Genomic DNA, 15,663 nt, shown 5'->3' on the forward strand with positions numbered 1-15,663 from the left:
CATAGTCGCCTTTTACAGCAAGTATGGGTTGCTGAAGACCTATTCCTGGAATCTATGGAAGAGGCAATAGCTGTTTCGACTGTGACAAGCCAAGGTTAACAGACACACTAGTCAAAAAGGCAAAAATGCTGACATGTTGTCCGTGAACAGTTTGGGTCTGCTTGAACTTGTTTTACTATATTCACCTTTATCAAAAGGTGAATGAGGATCACACTTTGCCTTCATCATCCTACCAACCTGTTCTGGGTGTGATGTTACTCAAACCATTTCTTTCGAAGTCATATGCATAAACCTGCTCTTTGACATTGCTGCCCAATGTATGAAGATAACATGATGGCAGGCAAGTGTGCTGTGGGGTCCGAGATGTGGTTTCCAAATTTTGCATGACAGCATTTTCACTTTTGCGACATCAACTTTTACGCTTTGGCCCCACTACGAACTACATGTAAGCCACATTTCAATACATTTTGAAAACTGATGGCCGATCAATAGCCACTAATGGGTTTCTAAATATGGCCAGCATGGGGGCCATGTTTGATATTGTATCAGAATTATGCGAACAAATATGTAGCGACACCATAGCTGAGATCATTCACACAAAGTTCCATCTTCTTAGGCCTTGTAGTTTCAGAGATGTCCAGTATTTGAAATCTCCTCTGAATAATAGCCAAATAATGGCCAAAAATGACAATTTATCTATAAGACCAAAATGACGGCCATGTTTAAAATTGAATCAGAATTCTGTGAGCAATTTGTAGCGACATGAAGTTTTGGCTCCAGAGGCCCTGTAGTCAACATCAACGACAGACAGACAATGGGACGGACAGTCAACAGACATATATTCACTTGACTTTCAGTCAGATGAGTTAAAAATGTGATACTAATATGAATGCCATTTGATACCATCATGATGACAACAAACATGACAGTTTCCAGCTCTTAAGCAAAGAGTGAGAAACAAACTTTATCATATAATCAAGGTGATAAACTGAGAATGTCTCCGATTTGAGGGGGTTTGAAACAGTAGTAAAGGCAAAGCTTCTTTGCCTGCTGAAGTACTGAAATAAGCAGCACAGATGATTAACATAACAAACCGCACCTGTGTTTATTAATTGGAAATAATTATTCCTTGCCGAGGAGCATTATTAATATATATCAAAAAATTCATAATTCACAAACATTAACAAATCTTACAGATTTGCATATGTACAAATCAAATAAAAACAATCCATTGTGGATCTTCACGTTGACTTGCCAGCACAGCAGTCCTTTGTAGGCACAGGCTGAGACACGGAAGGACATTCACAGTCATTGCCCTGGGAACCACATTTGTCTAAAATATCTGATGCGTCCAGCTCTGCAGACGTTGCCTCATTGAAGACAGTGTCAAGGTTACTTTCTGGTACAGAGTTCAAGGTTGTGGAACTAGGTGTGGGCCCAGTAAGGGAGAAAGCACTTTCTGATGGGGTGATGCTGGCTGGTGGAGCTGGGACACCCTTGGGGGTGGGGGTCTGGTATTTCTTTCCTCTTCTTTTTCCCAATACTTTCAAATAGTTTGCTGGCAACAGCCCCGTATTGCTTCCATCTGCACATCCAAGTAGCCATCCTCTTACCTTGGGCTGCATCTCTGCAAAACACAAACACAAGGTATTATCTCAGACTTGCAAAGCTTGCGATTGGTGCATACTCACAGAATTTATTACTGAATGAGTAATTAACTAATGTTACATGGATTTTTGAAGCTCATACAAAGCTTTTTTACCAAACTTCAAAGCCTAGTCCTTATCATTCCTCTTATTACAGGGCTCGCATTTTGGTAAACCTACACTAACCCTTGGATCCATTCACGGATCATGGTTTTCATGGATCTTACATTACCTGATCTTGATTTTCATCAACATTTTACCTACCAATGAAACGTTGAGATGAGGAAAAAGAAAATGGCTAAGGGACGTAACTCATATTTGCCTAGAAACCAAAGCCACTGCCAGTTTAGATGGACATATAGACATCCTTGCCATCAAAAAGATTTTTGAGGACTTTCTTTTGAGTGTCTGTCTGTTTTTCAACGTTGAATTTCTCGCAAACTTTATCGTAATGATTGGGACTGGACACTATGTTGTTATTATCACCAACCCAACATTGAGACTAGTTGTAACCCACATTCTGATTGGTATATTAGACGCAGTAGCGTAGCCAATCAACTTGTCATAAGGAAACTTGAGGCCGGTAATTTAAGATTGCGGGAACCGCGGGCATGGGTCCAGATGATAGTGTATGTTTACCGACAAGCGATCCCTGGAGATACGGAGGATGGGTCCAGATGTTAGTGTATGTTTACCGACAAGCGGGCCCTGGAGATACAGAGGATGGGTCCAGATGATAGTGTATGTTTACCGACAAGCGGGCCCTGGAGATACAGAGGATGGGTCCAGATGATAGTGTATGTTTACCGACAAGCGAGCCCTGGAGATACAGAGGACGGGTCCAGATGTTAGTGTACGTTTACCGACAAGCGATCCCTGGAGCTACAGAAAAGTTTCACATTCCCTGCCTCACAGACACCCAGAGTTTGTGTATTGTAGCAAAACACTCGAGCACTTTGATTAAAAACAAAAAAAGATTTGGAAAACATCTGTTGACGCCCAGTTGAAGGTACCCATGCTTAGCAAATCCTGCAATTGACCGTTGTTTATGAACAGGATGTCGACTTTGTTACAAGATTCTGATTGGACCATGCTATAGACCTGTCAGTCCAGTCAAATAAAGCCCTGGAGATACAGAGGACGGGTCCAGATGTTAGTGTTTGTTTACCGACAAGCGAGCCCTGGAGATACAGAGGACGGGTCCAGATGATAGTGTACGTTTACCGACAAGCAAGCCCTGGAGATACAGAGGATGGGTCCAGATGTTAGTGTACGTTTACCGACAAGCGAGCCCTGGAGATACAGAGGATGGGTCCAGATGTTAGTGTATGTTTACCGACAAGCGAGCCCTGGAGATACAGAGGACGGGTCCAGATGTTAATGTACATTAACGGACAAGCGAGCCCTGGAGATACAGAGGACGGGTCCAGATGTTAGTGTACGTTTACCGACAAGCGATCCCTGGAGATACAGATGATGGGTCCAGATGATAGTGTACGTTTACCGACAAGCAAGCCCTGGAGATACAGAGGATGGGTCCAGATGTTAGTGTACGTTTACCGACAAGCGAGCCCTGGAGATACAGAGGATGGGTCCAGATGATAGTGTATGTTTACCGACAAGCGAGCCCTGGAGATACAGAGGACGGGTCCAGATGTTAATGTACATTAACCGACAAGCGAGCCCTGGAGATACAGAGGACGGGTCCAGATGTTAGTGTACGTTTACCGACAAGCGAGCCCTGGAGATACAGAGGACGGGTCCAGATGTTAGTGTACGTTTACCGACAAGCGATCCCTGGAGATACAGAGGACGGGTCCAGATGATAGTGTTTGTTTACCGACAAGCGAGCCCTGGAGATACAGAGGATGGGTCCAGATGATAGTGTTTGTTTACCGACAAGCGAGCCCTGGAGATACAGAGGATGGGTCCAGATGATAGTGTATGTTTACCGACAAGCGAGCCCTGGAGATACAGAAGACGGGTCCAGATGTTAATGTACATTAACCGACAAGCGAGCCCTGGAGATACAGAGGACGGGTCCAGTTGTTAGTGTACGTTTACCGACAAGCGAGCCCTGGAGATACAGAGGACGGGTCCAGATGTTAGTGTACGTTTACCAACAAGCGAGCCCTGGAGATACAGAGGACGGGTCCAGATGATAGTGTACGTTTACCGACAAGCGAGCCCTGGAGATACAGAGGATGGGTCCAGATGTTAGTGTACGTTTACCGACAAGCGAGCCCTGGAGATACAGAGGACGGGTCCAGATGTTAGTGTACGTTTACCGACAAGCGAGCCCTGGAGATACAGAGGACGGGTCCAGATGTTAGTGTACGTTTACCAACAAGCGAGCCCTGGAGATACAGAGGACGGGTCCAGATGATAGTGTACGTTTACCGACAAGCAAGCCCTGGAGATACAGAGGACGGGTCCAGATGTTAGTGTACGTTTACCGACAAGCGATCCCTGGAGATACAGAGGACGGGTCCAGATGTTAGTGTATGTTTACCGACAAGCGATCCCTGGAGATACAGAGGACGGGTCCAGATGTTAATGTACATTAACCGACAAGCGAGCCCTGGAGATACAGAGGATGGGTCCAGTTGTTAGTGTACGTTTACCGACAAGCGAGCCCTGGAGATACAGAGGACGGGTCCAGATGTTAATGTACATTAACCGACAAGCGAGCCCTGGAGATACAGAGGATGGGTCCAGATGTTAGTGTATGTTTACCGACAAGCGATCCCTGGAGATACAGAGGATGGGTCCAGATGTTAGTGTATGTTTACCGACAAGCGATCCCTGGAGATACACTATCATCTGGACCCATCCTCTGTATCTCCAGGGATCGCTTGTCGGTAAACATACACTAACATCTGGACCCATCCTCTGTATCTCCAGGGCTCGCTTGTCGGTAAACATACACTATCATCTGGACCCATCCTCTGTATGTTTACCGACAAGCGAGCCCTGGAGATACAGAGGATGGGTCCAGATGTTAGTGTATGTTTACCGACAAGCGGGCCCTGGAGATACAGAGGACGGGTCCAGATGTTAGTGTACGTTTACCGACAAGCGAGCCCTGGAGATACAGAGGACGGGTCCAGATGTTAGTGTATGTTTACCGACAAGCGAGCCCTGGAGATACAGAGGATGGGTCCAGTTGTTAGTGTACGTTTACCGACAAGCAAGCCCTGGAGATACAGAGGATGGGTCCAGATGTTAGTGTACGTTTACCGACAAGCGAGCCCTGGAGATACAGATGATGGGCCCTCTCACAATGTTATACTATTTAAAATAGTGGCGAAGTCACGACCCATCTTCAATGATAAGACATGCATGCGCAACTCTGTTATCACTTGTATTTGCTTGAAACAAAATGTCCAGTCAGGACAACCATCAAGTTGATCGAGGAAAAGTTTCACATTCCCTGCCTCACAGACACCCAGAGTTTGTGTATTGTAGCACAACACTCGAGCACTTTGATTAAAAACAAAAAAAGATTTGGAAAACATCTGTTGACGCCCAGTTGAAGGTACCCATGCTTAGCAAATCCTGCAATTGACCGTTGTTTATGAACAGGATGTCGACTTTGTTACAAGATTCTGATTGGACCATGCTATAGACCTGTTAGTCCAGTCAAATAATTCCAAAATTCCAGTCTAGTTCACTTGACTATTGTAGTCTTGTAACTCCCTTGCCTCTGGAAGATGGGTGCAAGTTAAATCAAGTTCCTTAACTCAAGCCCTTATTATGCAAATCTGATGAACAGGCCAGTCAAGCATGACAAACACGCACGCACTGCAGGGATTGACTAAACGAGTGTTTGTTATTACACCAAACACTTTGGTAGCGGACCAAAGTCTTATTTCGTTTAAAACAGTGCTCTACAACACCAAAGCTTAATTAAACATATTTTGGGTCACTTAAATCTTTCCATAAATCAAGGAAAGATAAACAATCATGGGTAAAGTTTTAAAAACAGACACAAATTTAGATTTTGGAATGACAACAAAACAAAAAATAAATGGATTTACCTTCAACTCTTTCTCCATAATGATATACAAATTTCAGTTCACAGACAATCATATTTTCGATGACATTTGCCATACTCGCCAGGGGCATAACAAAAGCCTGAACCAGGTATAATATTCATTGTATAATGAAAATATGATGAACGGTCACCACTAAAAAATTGGAAATTCAACAATATTGCCTTCGATACGGAACACACTACAGATAAATTAGACAGTGAACTGACAAAAGCAGTGTGTGTCTTAATATCAGCAAACTGTTACACCATTTACAACAGTTGCTATTTCATGTCTTATCACTTGGAATAGAGACAATTACAATCTAAACACACATTGAAATTTGATAATGGTAGATTGTTGTCTTCTGCATGATAATGATAAATAGCAAAAGAGGAAATATCTGATAATTAGCAAAATCTCATCACACACTCCAAAATATCATTGCTTTGGACCAGGGGGAAACTTTCAGGTTAATCTCGTAGACTGTAACAGTTCCAAAAGTTTTATCTTCCAGCTTGCCTTCAACTAATTTTCCACACATTCAATTTATGTAGCCATTCCCACCACCCCACCTGTGATTTGTCCCCAAACCGAACTCTCAGTGCAATCTGCAAATATCTGCGGTCATACTAAACGAATTGGGCTTTATTCACTAAGTAATAAGTGTATTTCTTATTTTGTTTTAGCATGTTTAAAGGAGATATCCGCAATCACGAGAATGTTCACTGCATGCTCAGGGGAACATAAAGTAATAGACAAAGAATGATCGTAAACTATCATGTTTGTATGCCTGGCAGTGTTAAAAATATTTTTAAAAAATTGCTAGGCTGCCATCAGGACCCACAGACTTTAGAAGCTGCAGGTCCTGACTAAACTCATTTAAAAAAATGCACCTCATTGGGACAAATAAATCGACACTGCAGGCCATTAGGACTTGTACAAATTTGAAACTACAGGCACAAAGAGCAAGTGAAACACAAGAATGCACACCAACCTTTAGGAGCAATGTTGATCATCTGTCCAGCAGTGAAGGATATTTCATTGTTGTTGCTAGCACGGAAGTCATGCTCAGCTCGGGCAACAAAGTGATCCTCGTCCCCATTTGCCCAGCTGTTGCTCTCGACTGCATGCAGCAAGGTATCAATGATGTACAGGTGTATAATATTTCCTAGCAGGCAATTATCTACAGCACTTACATACAAGATAACAACTATTAACAAGAAATAAATATGATCAATGAAACAGAATGTCTAAGTTTTACAATTTTATGATTTTGATCATTGCTATTAACATGTATAGTGAGAAATCACATAATCATGCTCCTAATCACACATACAAGTGACCGTCTCTCAGTTGTCTCGCATACATTTTACGCCCTCTACTCATTTTTTCATTCGGCTTGATTGTAAATTGTTGCCCATGCCTTCAGTTATTATTTTTCCCTGGTCAGCATGAACAGGTTGATTACATGTATTACCAGTACCCTCACAGGCCACAGTGATGCAGCGGGAATATTGCTGACTGCGATGTTAAACAATTTTCACTCACTCTTCCCTTTATCATGCCAATCATTGATCACCAACATGACCAATTACTTCTAAACCAAATAATTGCCTTTAAACTGTGTACTTCATCACACTGCCATGACAACATTAACAGTAATGCATTGATAAGAAAGAGTGTGAGAGAGTTGGGTTTAACGCCGCTTTTAACAGTATTCCAGTTAAAACGGCGTGTCAGTTTAATGTGGGAGGAAAGCCCAAAGTGATGCAGGTTTCAGACGTTTACCACTTCGGTGAAACCCACGAGCACGGGTATGGTGCTGACAAACCTAGAAACATAATTGGGGTGAACCGGGACTCGAACCCACTATCATAGGTTTCTGGCGTGCCCGATGAAGCAACTCTGCACAGCGAATCGCGGCTCCTTAGACGACTGGGCCACCCGTGCCCACCGATAAGAAAGATGAATATTACAAAAGGCATAATGATTTAATGAAATACATACCACTGCCATCTGAGAAGGACCTGATGACCTTCCAGATAAGCCAGGGACCTCCCAGGATGATGCTGAAGAACATGATAATTGGCCAGGCACTGTTCTTGGGAGAGGGTTCCCCAGGGGCCATGTTGGCTGCAGCCTGGAACACAGCATCATTCCAGGCCTGGGCCGCATGACCTGGTGGTCGCAGACGGAGCAGTTCCAAGAAACGCCTGTAGATGTATTTAAGGGTCCGAATGAAAGCTAAAGCAGATATCACAGAAACCAGCTGACTCTTCAGTCTGGACATGTTGTCAGCCACGCCGATCACAGCCCGGAAAGAGTTATACACTGCCTGGAAGGTCGAGTCCATCATCATTCCTACAGAGCTGACTGCACTCACAACATTCTCAATAGCCTGGAAAGCTGGCCGAGAGTTCTCCTCTGCATGACGGGCAAATGCGCTCATTGAATCCTGGTTACCACCGAATCTATTGTAGCCTCCTCCATAACCTCCGTACCCATAGCTGCCATAGGAGCTATATGGGCTGTTGTATAACCCACCACCATAGGAGGAGTAAGGGCTGTAACCCATTGAACTCCCCATACCATACCCTCCTGCATAGGGGCGGGCTCCGATTGTACTCTGGGCGGGGCGGGCTGGAACTGGGGGTGGGGCACTGGTTGCGCCCTGAACACAGCAGGGTGCAGGTGGGCTCCTAAAAACAGTAAAGTTCAATAATCAAAAAGATACCTTTATGTACACAAAAGTTAAGCCAATCTGAAATATTTACAATGATTTTTTTTATAAATCTCTGCCTTTTGCTTCACACCCACATAATCTGATGGACCTGCATGGAAGCACATAAGTCTGCGCAGCAATTCATAAAACTGTTCGTAGTGTAACTTCAGTCAGTGCAGAGGCCTTGGATGTCACTGCCAACCGCAAAATAGTTATTGTCTGTTTCAAATTATATACACTGTGATGCCTCTAAGAGATAACAGGTTGACCTCAAAGCAATATTCTTTAAAGGGGCACTGATCTAATGCAATTCCCCGGACTGGTTGTTGCCTTTGTTATTGTTTTTTTCCCTGTGAGTACCCGGATGATACACAATGCAACTGAGCGTGACCAGAGACTGGGCTACCGTCTGCAAGGACAGCTAAATACACTTGGAGGCCGGAGGCAATATTTGTTTTATGAATTTTTGCATAAACACTGATTGGTTAACTGTGATCTATAAAGATTTTGACAAAGGGCGCATGTAAATTAATTTCTTCAGCCTAAACAAACAGACAAAAAGAAAGGCGGAGCTCATCAGATTTGGAAATACCCAGGATGGTTATAGTTTAATACTAAAAAAAGATCTATGCGGTGAAAGCATTTTCGGATTTCGGATTGCGTCGATAATACGACTACTACTCCCTTGTTGTCATCCACGTTTTCTGGTAAAACCCTACACTTGTGTATTTGTCGTCATTCACTTGATGCACAGTTAATGAATTTATTACAGGTACAATTAGTGGTAGCACCACTTAGATTACCTGACAAAGGTTCCCATTTGGCATTTATTGTGTCTGGGTAAATATACAATCTAAATCCAGGTTTGAAGTGAGGTGAAATGTGTGTTATGTAAGATGCACGTGGCAGACTAGCAAGAGATGAATCATCAATTGATTTACTTTTTTTGTAAATCAACGGATCGTTCCAAGTCATCAAAGGATTACCGAAGAAACAGAAAATACGTTGATTGATTAATTACAGTTATCTTGCACAGTGGATATGTCAAAAGTGAGTGTTTACATGTCTAGGTTTACATGGTTTACTAAAAAAAAGGGAATACACTGATATCATGGCGTGAAGTGCCGATGTAAAAACAACATACTTTGTTCAAAGGGTTAACTGATAATACGTTGATTGATTGATCATTGTTATCTATCACTCAATGGATTTTTTAGGAACCGTGGACGTTATGAAAATAGTTGTCACGTGGGCTTTCTCAGCCGACCTTTGAGACTTGACACCTATGTGAACGCCTGACACAATCCAAGTGATCAGTTGAGAAACGAACACGGGTTATAATATCCCGAAACGATATATATCTTTTAAAATATTTGATTGTTACAGAGACATGTGACATCGAATAAGTGTCTTTGTACAGCTGCAGACGAGTGGGATATTGTTCCTTTGTGTGGATATTCACGGATACATTCCTCGAACAAGGAAGCTCCTAAAATATATACACATAAATTTGGTAGGTTGCAATTATGGTATTTGCATTTTGTTTTCCTTCATTTGAATCGATTCGTTCTTGTTTCTCAACGTCTTGGTTGGGAAATTCTTCAATGGACGATAAGACGTTGTTTTCACAGGTCTTTTCCGTCAATTTGTAAAATGTGATTCTCTCAGGCAATTTATAAAATGTGTAAATATTTCAGTTATTTTGACTAAAACATCTGTCCAGATTGATTAAGATGATCAAAAGGGCCTACAAACATCACAACAGATTATTATGTAGGATTAGAAGCCAAACAACATAGAAATGTACTTTTCACCGTAACATTTTCAGTCTCTTGGTGGTGACATTAAACATCAAAATGTTTGGAATTCGTTAACATAATAATACAAATGGAAATGTTTTTTAGTCACTTTTAATAAATTTGAAAATGTTACACATTTTGACAGTAAAAAAATATACACACTATAAAAAAGCAATGCTCAGGAGAAATATTTACTTTGCGTTGCAAGTCAAAATAGTGTAAACGAAAATCAAAAAAATTACCAAGCAAGTGACTTATCAAAACTTCGTCACCATTTTATCTCGAAAACTGTATTTCATTTTGTTGATCAATGTGACCATACGTCCTTATTACTACCCATAAAAGTGACTGATGCGCTTACGAATTGCGCAGCAGAGGTCGCGAAATAGTCTAGATTTCTGCTATACATCCGGGTACTCACTGGGAAAAAACAATAACAAAGGCAACAACCAGTCCCTGGGAATTGCGTTAGATCAGTGCCCCTTTAAGCTAAATACAAGAAAACATGACACAGATAAGCATGACACTGTACAGATGCGTTGGTGAGGTATTCTAGCATATTCATTCACTGTATCTCCTTGATTAAACAGAGGGCTTGAATAAATGCTGGGTCTGAATTAAACAACAGGTAGTTTTTATGCATGGAATTCTCCCCACTATTATCTTTGCGATTAAACGCCAGAGATGTAATCGAGGAAGTACACTTATTGGGTCGGACTGGGACTGTTAATTTCCTGAAACATACCTTGATTCAAGAATTGCATTGTTAAAACAACTTTCTTATCAGGATAAGTTAATGTGATAAGAGTACGAGATAATCAACTGTTTCGGTGCCATTATTTCTGGTTAAATCTGGTTTTGACAGGCACTTTTCAGGCAAAATTTTTGTTCCTCCATGTATCATAGCAGACATTCAGCTCAGTTCGCTAAGGTCGTAATCATTATAATTGCGTGAATACAGAATAATTTATAATGGAATCATGCTCAGAATCAGACTGAGCGGATAGTGTTCGGTGAAATGTATTCTTATCTAATTGCTCAGGAAACGATAGCAGTGTCACATTCAATCACTCATCGCGAAAGTTTGATAAACTGCACTCCTTCATGGCAAGTCTACATGGGCATTTTCCGTTTGACTGTGGTGATAAACAAAAATTAATTTACGTTTGACCTACTCACAGTAGCCTACAATAGTGACTGATCGTGGGCAACCACCGTCATGGGCAAAGTCCACTGTGGTTTTATACTCATTACTGAGACAAAATATCACGTGTCAACCCGTACTTTTGATGCAGATATATGTACATGTTATTGCTACCTACCCAGACATGCTGTTGACAGGAGCAGGGCCTGGATTTTGACTGTTAACACCAGCTCTTTCCCACGGCTTCAAGGGTGCAGCCATATTGGGTGCCACTGACACCTGGCGACAACACAAGGAAGGTAACTCTCTTGCTGCATCATTTCTACTACATATACATACTTGTGCTCGTTTAAAAACATTTGATGTCGCATACCAACAATGGAACCAGTTTATGATGATGGTTCCTGGTCGGTGCAAACATGGAAAAGGGCAATATTTTTTATCATAATTAAATAGAATTTTAATGTTGTGACCAATTTAATTTCTCTCATTTAATCTTTCACTCGTTGTGTTGATTTTTTTCGAACAGGTACAAATAATTGGTCCTGAAATAAACTTTGCATATCAAAGTTATTTTTCATTTTGTTTTCTTTTACCCCACTTCATTAAATTTCATTTTTAATGTTTGTATGTATCCAATGGATACACGTTATGCTAAAGCGCATTGTTCATGCTGTATGTTGGCAGGTATTTGGTAGCAACCTTCAGCGTAACGTACCATTTTCTTGCTGGGCAGTAAAACGTTTGGTTTCACACGTTTTTGGCCGTTTTAATAAATATTTTGAACTAAATCTGTCATATATCCTGAACCGAAGGGCTTCCGGGCCATAATCTTTACAATATTTATATAGGACACTCAATAAAAAGTTTAACATTTTTTATTTTCACTTTTGATGTCATTTGGCGAGACAGAGACGAATCGAGAACTAAATCCTTTTCAGCATGAAAACGACGGGTTTTTTTATAATATAGTGCATTTTTTTATAGTTTGATTAGGCTATTGGGCTAAACGGATATTTGTATCAATGTATTTTTTACAAGAAAATGGTATACTGTTGCTACCTACCAACTTCCTGTTTAGCATGGACAGCACTTACCCTCTGTAACATATTTTCTTCTGTTATCTAAACGATGTTGTGTTATTTTGCAATAAAATCTTTTTTTGTGATTCTTATCAACTCAATATCAATGTGTTGTGTGCAAATGGGTCTTCTCTTGAGTCACGACGCCCTAAACTATAACAGCACAACGGCGACATGACGAAACCTCGTATATTATTATATATTTAAATATGGCTTTATAAATATGTTATGCTCATTAACTTGGACAAAAGTAAAATAGATAATGTATACAAAATGTTTAGTAGCTGGGCGTATATACTGAAGATATATATAAGATCATATGTCAACGAAAAGGCACCTTTAGATCCTAGGTGAAAGAAACATTGTCATCAATGTTCTCAAAACAGCGACTTCGTTGACTTGAACATGTATTTACATACATGTACGCATGGGGAAGGTGAGCATTGCCTCGGAAATGCTTTGTTTGTTTGTTTATTGTTCAATCCCGCACTCAGCAATATTCCAACTATATATGGCGGTCTGTAAATAATAGAGTCTGGACCAGACAATCCAGTGATTGACATCATGAGCATTGATCTACGCAATTGGGATACGATGGCATGCATCAATCAAGTCAGCGAGCCTGACCACCCGATCCCGTTAGTCGCCTCGTGCCCAATTGGGTGGATCGATGCTCATGATGTCAATCTCTGGATTATCTGGTCCAGACTCGATTATGTACAGACCGCCGTCATAGAGCTGGAATATTGCTGAGTGCGGCGTTTAACAATAAACAAACAATCATTCAGCAGTACTATCTTCAGTAAAGCTGACTTCAATTTATACAGCTACAGTTCTTTGATGAAACAAAACTCAAACAAGTCAATTTGGAATATATTTTATAACATAAATAATAACAAACAGTAATATGAGTACAACTGGCATTGACTGCATCACAGTGGATAGTGTAGTTCTTTGTTTCACCTGGTTATCTTCCTAAAGGCTTTTCTGAGCTGTTTCAGAACAAATTTCTTCTTTTTCGTTTTGGGTTCGACACTGTCCTTTGCAGTAGCCAGATCATTGGACAATGCACTTTTCCCATCCATAGGGTACTTTTTGTCATGTGAAACAACAACTTTCTTGCCATCACTTGCATCAGGCGCCTGCTGGAATTGTTTGACATCCACGTGTTCGTCTCGCTTTCCGCCATGCCGTCTTGTATCTTGTGTCCGCTTCAGTTCTGACTTCAACCATTCACTCTCCTTTTTCAGATCATCAACATTCTCCTTCAGGTTCTCTTTCTCTGTCTCCATCAGCTGAAGTTTTGTCGTCAGGTGTTTGTTCACCAGCTCAAGGCACTGGGCATTGAGTCGGGCGTCTGTGAGATCGCCCCGTACACCGTCCAGTTCGGCCTGAGTAGTGGTCAGCCTCTGCAGCAGGTCCGACACTTCAGCCTCGACAGGATCACTGATGAAAGACAAAGGTGTAATTAGGCGGTTGTATGACGTTAGTGGGTGTTATTTTCCACCTGTCAGCAATATTTCAGCAATATCACGGTCGGTCGGGGCGGTCGGGTAGCCTAGTGGTTAAAGCGTTCGCTCGTCACGCCGAAGACCCGGGTTCGAATCCCGAGATGGGTACAATGTGTGAAGCCCATTTCTGGTGTCCCCCGCCGTGATATTGCTGAAATATTGCTAAAAGCGGCGTAAAACCAAACTCACTCACTATATCACGGTCGACTGTAAATACTGTTATCGAGTCATAACGAAACAAATGATTGGTTCCGAGTGCGAAATCGGCTACACCGGAAGCGCTCGTTAAATCTACAACATCATCATCATAATCATCATCATCATCAATGATTGGTTGACAGCATGCCTAGCGTCCCATACCAATTGGAACGACCAACATCCTCATTCTAACCGGCACCAAGACATAAAGCATCTGTGTACGTCAAGGTCACACGTGTGTATATTAGCCATATGTTGGGTTAACTTTAAAGCATAACATAAACAATATGTTAAGACTTCAAGTTTTATTTGCTTCAGGTTTTACCCCACAAAACGTTGAACCGATAACATCATCCCGTCTCTGTAAAAAGTCCAAGTCAATCCCCAAAATAAATGTTGTTTTGTTAAATAAAAGCACTTGCCTTTTACAGTAAAGGGACCTTTGCAGACTTGGGTGCGTGTCCTTGACAATTAGAGGTTGCAGTGTCGGTTGGCCTTTCTCCCAAGAACCAGGGTTTCCGACAGCTATAACAAAGAACATGTCGCATTTGAAACCATATTTCGAATCATGATTTTGATTAAGCTTTCTCGCTCTAAAGATTATTGCATGATAAATGAACACGATCGAATCGAAAGTTTATAAATAGGTGAGAATTATGCTTGAATCAACAACTAACATCTTGAATCTTCAAGTTAGTAATTCAACTTAGTATTCAAATAAAACAAATGGCCCTAAAAGGCTTCCGTGACTTACCTCTATCAGCAGTTTTAGAAACCGGGATAAATGCCGAAAACCTCTTTGGTGCAGTTTCAAATGTATGTATAGCATCGAATTCGACCCCACAATCCCAAGGGAATGGCGGTTCGAGGCGAACTGGAATTGGTCTAATCAAGCCAGTTTCAGGAGGCGAACTGGTGAATTCTGAAAAAATGACAATTCATATTTCATCGTTGTGTATGAATGAAGTGAAATGTATTATGTCCAGTTGGAACCTTTCCTTTATATTGACAACTGAATGAAAATGACAAAAGGATGTACAATTGAGTACCACCTGATTGTACTGACACGATGACAATTAAGGAAGGATACGTTTGATTTGACTGGCTTCTAAGGGATTCTACGAGCGCTTCCAGCTATGCACACTGGGTCTTTTGGCTTTATCGTTGTATACCTTTAACGTCGTTGTCACGGAAACAGCTCCACACTTCGGCATCAAAATCATCGAGTTGTGTCGATTCCATCACCCGATCTCGGCAGACCTGCGTGAGGGAATTGATAGATAAATGACGACACAAAACTTACAAAATCTTCATATAAATCACATGAAACAACTGTTCATGTAACACATGTTTGTTTGGGATAACACTTTATTAGTAAAGTACAGATTCTAGTACTCCTGGGGGTTGAGTTCCACCCGGGATTCGAACCCACACAACTCTCCGTACACATTTATCATGTAAACGTCTACACCATCAAGCGTACTGACACAAAACCCTGATTATGAGGGTGGTAATTTAATACGC

The 15,663-nt window shown here is 41.5% G+C and overlaps 2 protein-coding genes across 2 annotated transcripts; both read right to left on the minus strand.

The window, feature by feature from the left end:
- Positions 1 to 1,080: 1,080 nt before the first annotated feature.
- LOC139478616 (peroxisomal membrane protein PEX13-like) lies at positions 1,081 to 11,619 on the minus strand. The gene is made up of 4 exons (XM_071261167.1): positions 11,527 to 11,619; positions 7,691 to 8,382; positions 6,678 to 6,806; positions 1,081 to 1,627 (listed from the first exon to the last, which is right to left on the minus strand). The coding sequence occupies exons 1-4, from the start codon at positions 11,607 to 11,609 to the stop codon at positions 1,242 to 1,244; spliced, it is 1,290 nt and encodes a 429-aa protein (XP_071117268.1). The 5' UTR covers positions 11,610 to 11,619; the 3' UTR covers positions 1,081 to 1,241.
- A 1,770-nt stretch (positions 11,620 to 13,389) lies between these two features.
- LOC139479667 (uncharacterized) lies at positions 13,390 to 15,381 on the minus strand. Its single transcript, XM_071262511.1, has 4 exons — positions 15,312 to 15,381; positions 14,894 to 15,061; positions 14,562 to 14,664; positions 13,390 to 13,876 (listed from the first exon to the last, which is right to left on the minus strand). The coding sequence occupies exons 1-4, from the start codon at positions 15,379 to 15,381 to the stop codon at positions 13,390 to 13,392; spliced, it is 828 nt and encodes a 275-aa protein (XP_071118612.1).
- Between the last annotated feature and the right edge of the window lie 282 nt (positions 15,382 to 15,663).

Source organism: Haliotis cracherodii, unplaced genomic scaffold, assembly GCF_022045235.1.
Source record: "Haliotis cracherodii isolate W230 unplaced genomic scaffold, xgHalCrac1.p SCAF_4, whole genome shotgun sequence".
Lineage (NCBI taxonomy): Eukaryota > Metazoa > Mollusca > Gastropoda > Lepetellida > Haliotidae > Haliotis > Haliotis cracherodii.

Bases quoted from the DNA above. Each gene is read 5' to 3' on its own strand.
- LOC139478616 (XM_071261167.1), bottom strand. From the start codon at position 11,609: ATGGCTGCACCCTTGAAGCCGTGGGAAAGAGCTGGTGTTAACAGTCAA. The intron at 8,383-11,526 runs GTAGGTAGCAAT...TACTGTTTTTAG, and splicing joins CCTGTCAACAGCATGTCTGG to GAGCCCACCTGCACCCTGCT. The intron at 6,807-7,690 runs GTATGTATTTCA...TGCTGCATGCAG, and splicing joins GTCCTTCTCAGATGGCAGTG to TCGAGAGCAACAGCTGGGCA.
- LOC139479667 (XM_071262511.1), bottom strand. From the start codon at position 15,381: ATGGAATCGACACAACTCGATGATTTTGATGCCGAAGTGTGGAGCTGT. The intron at 15,062-15,311 runs GTATACAACGAT...TCATTTTTTCAG, and splicing joins CCGTGACAACGACGTTAAAG to AATTCACCAGTTCGCCTCCT. The intron at 14,665-14,893 runs GTAAGTCACGGA...TCTTTGTTATAG, and splicing joins TTCTAAAACTGCTGATAGAG to CTGTCGGAAACCCTGGTTCT.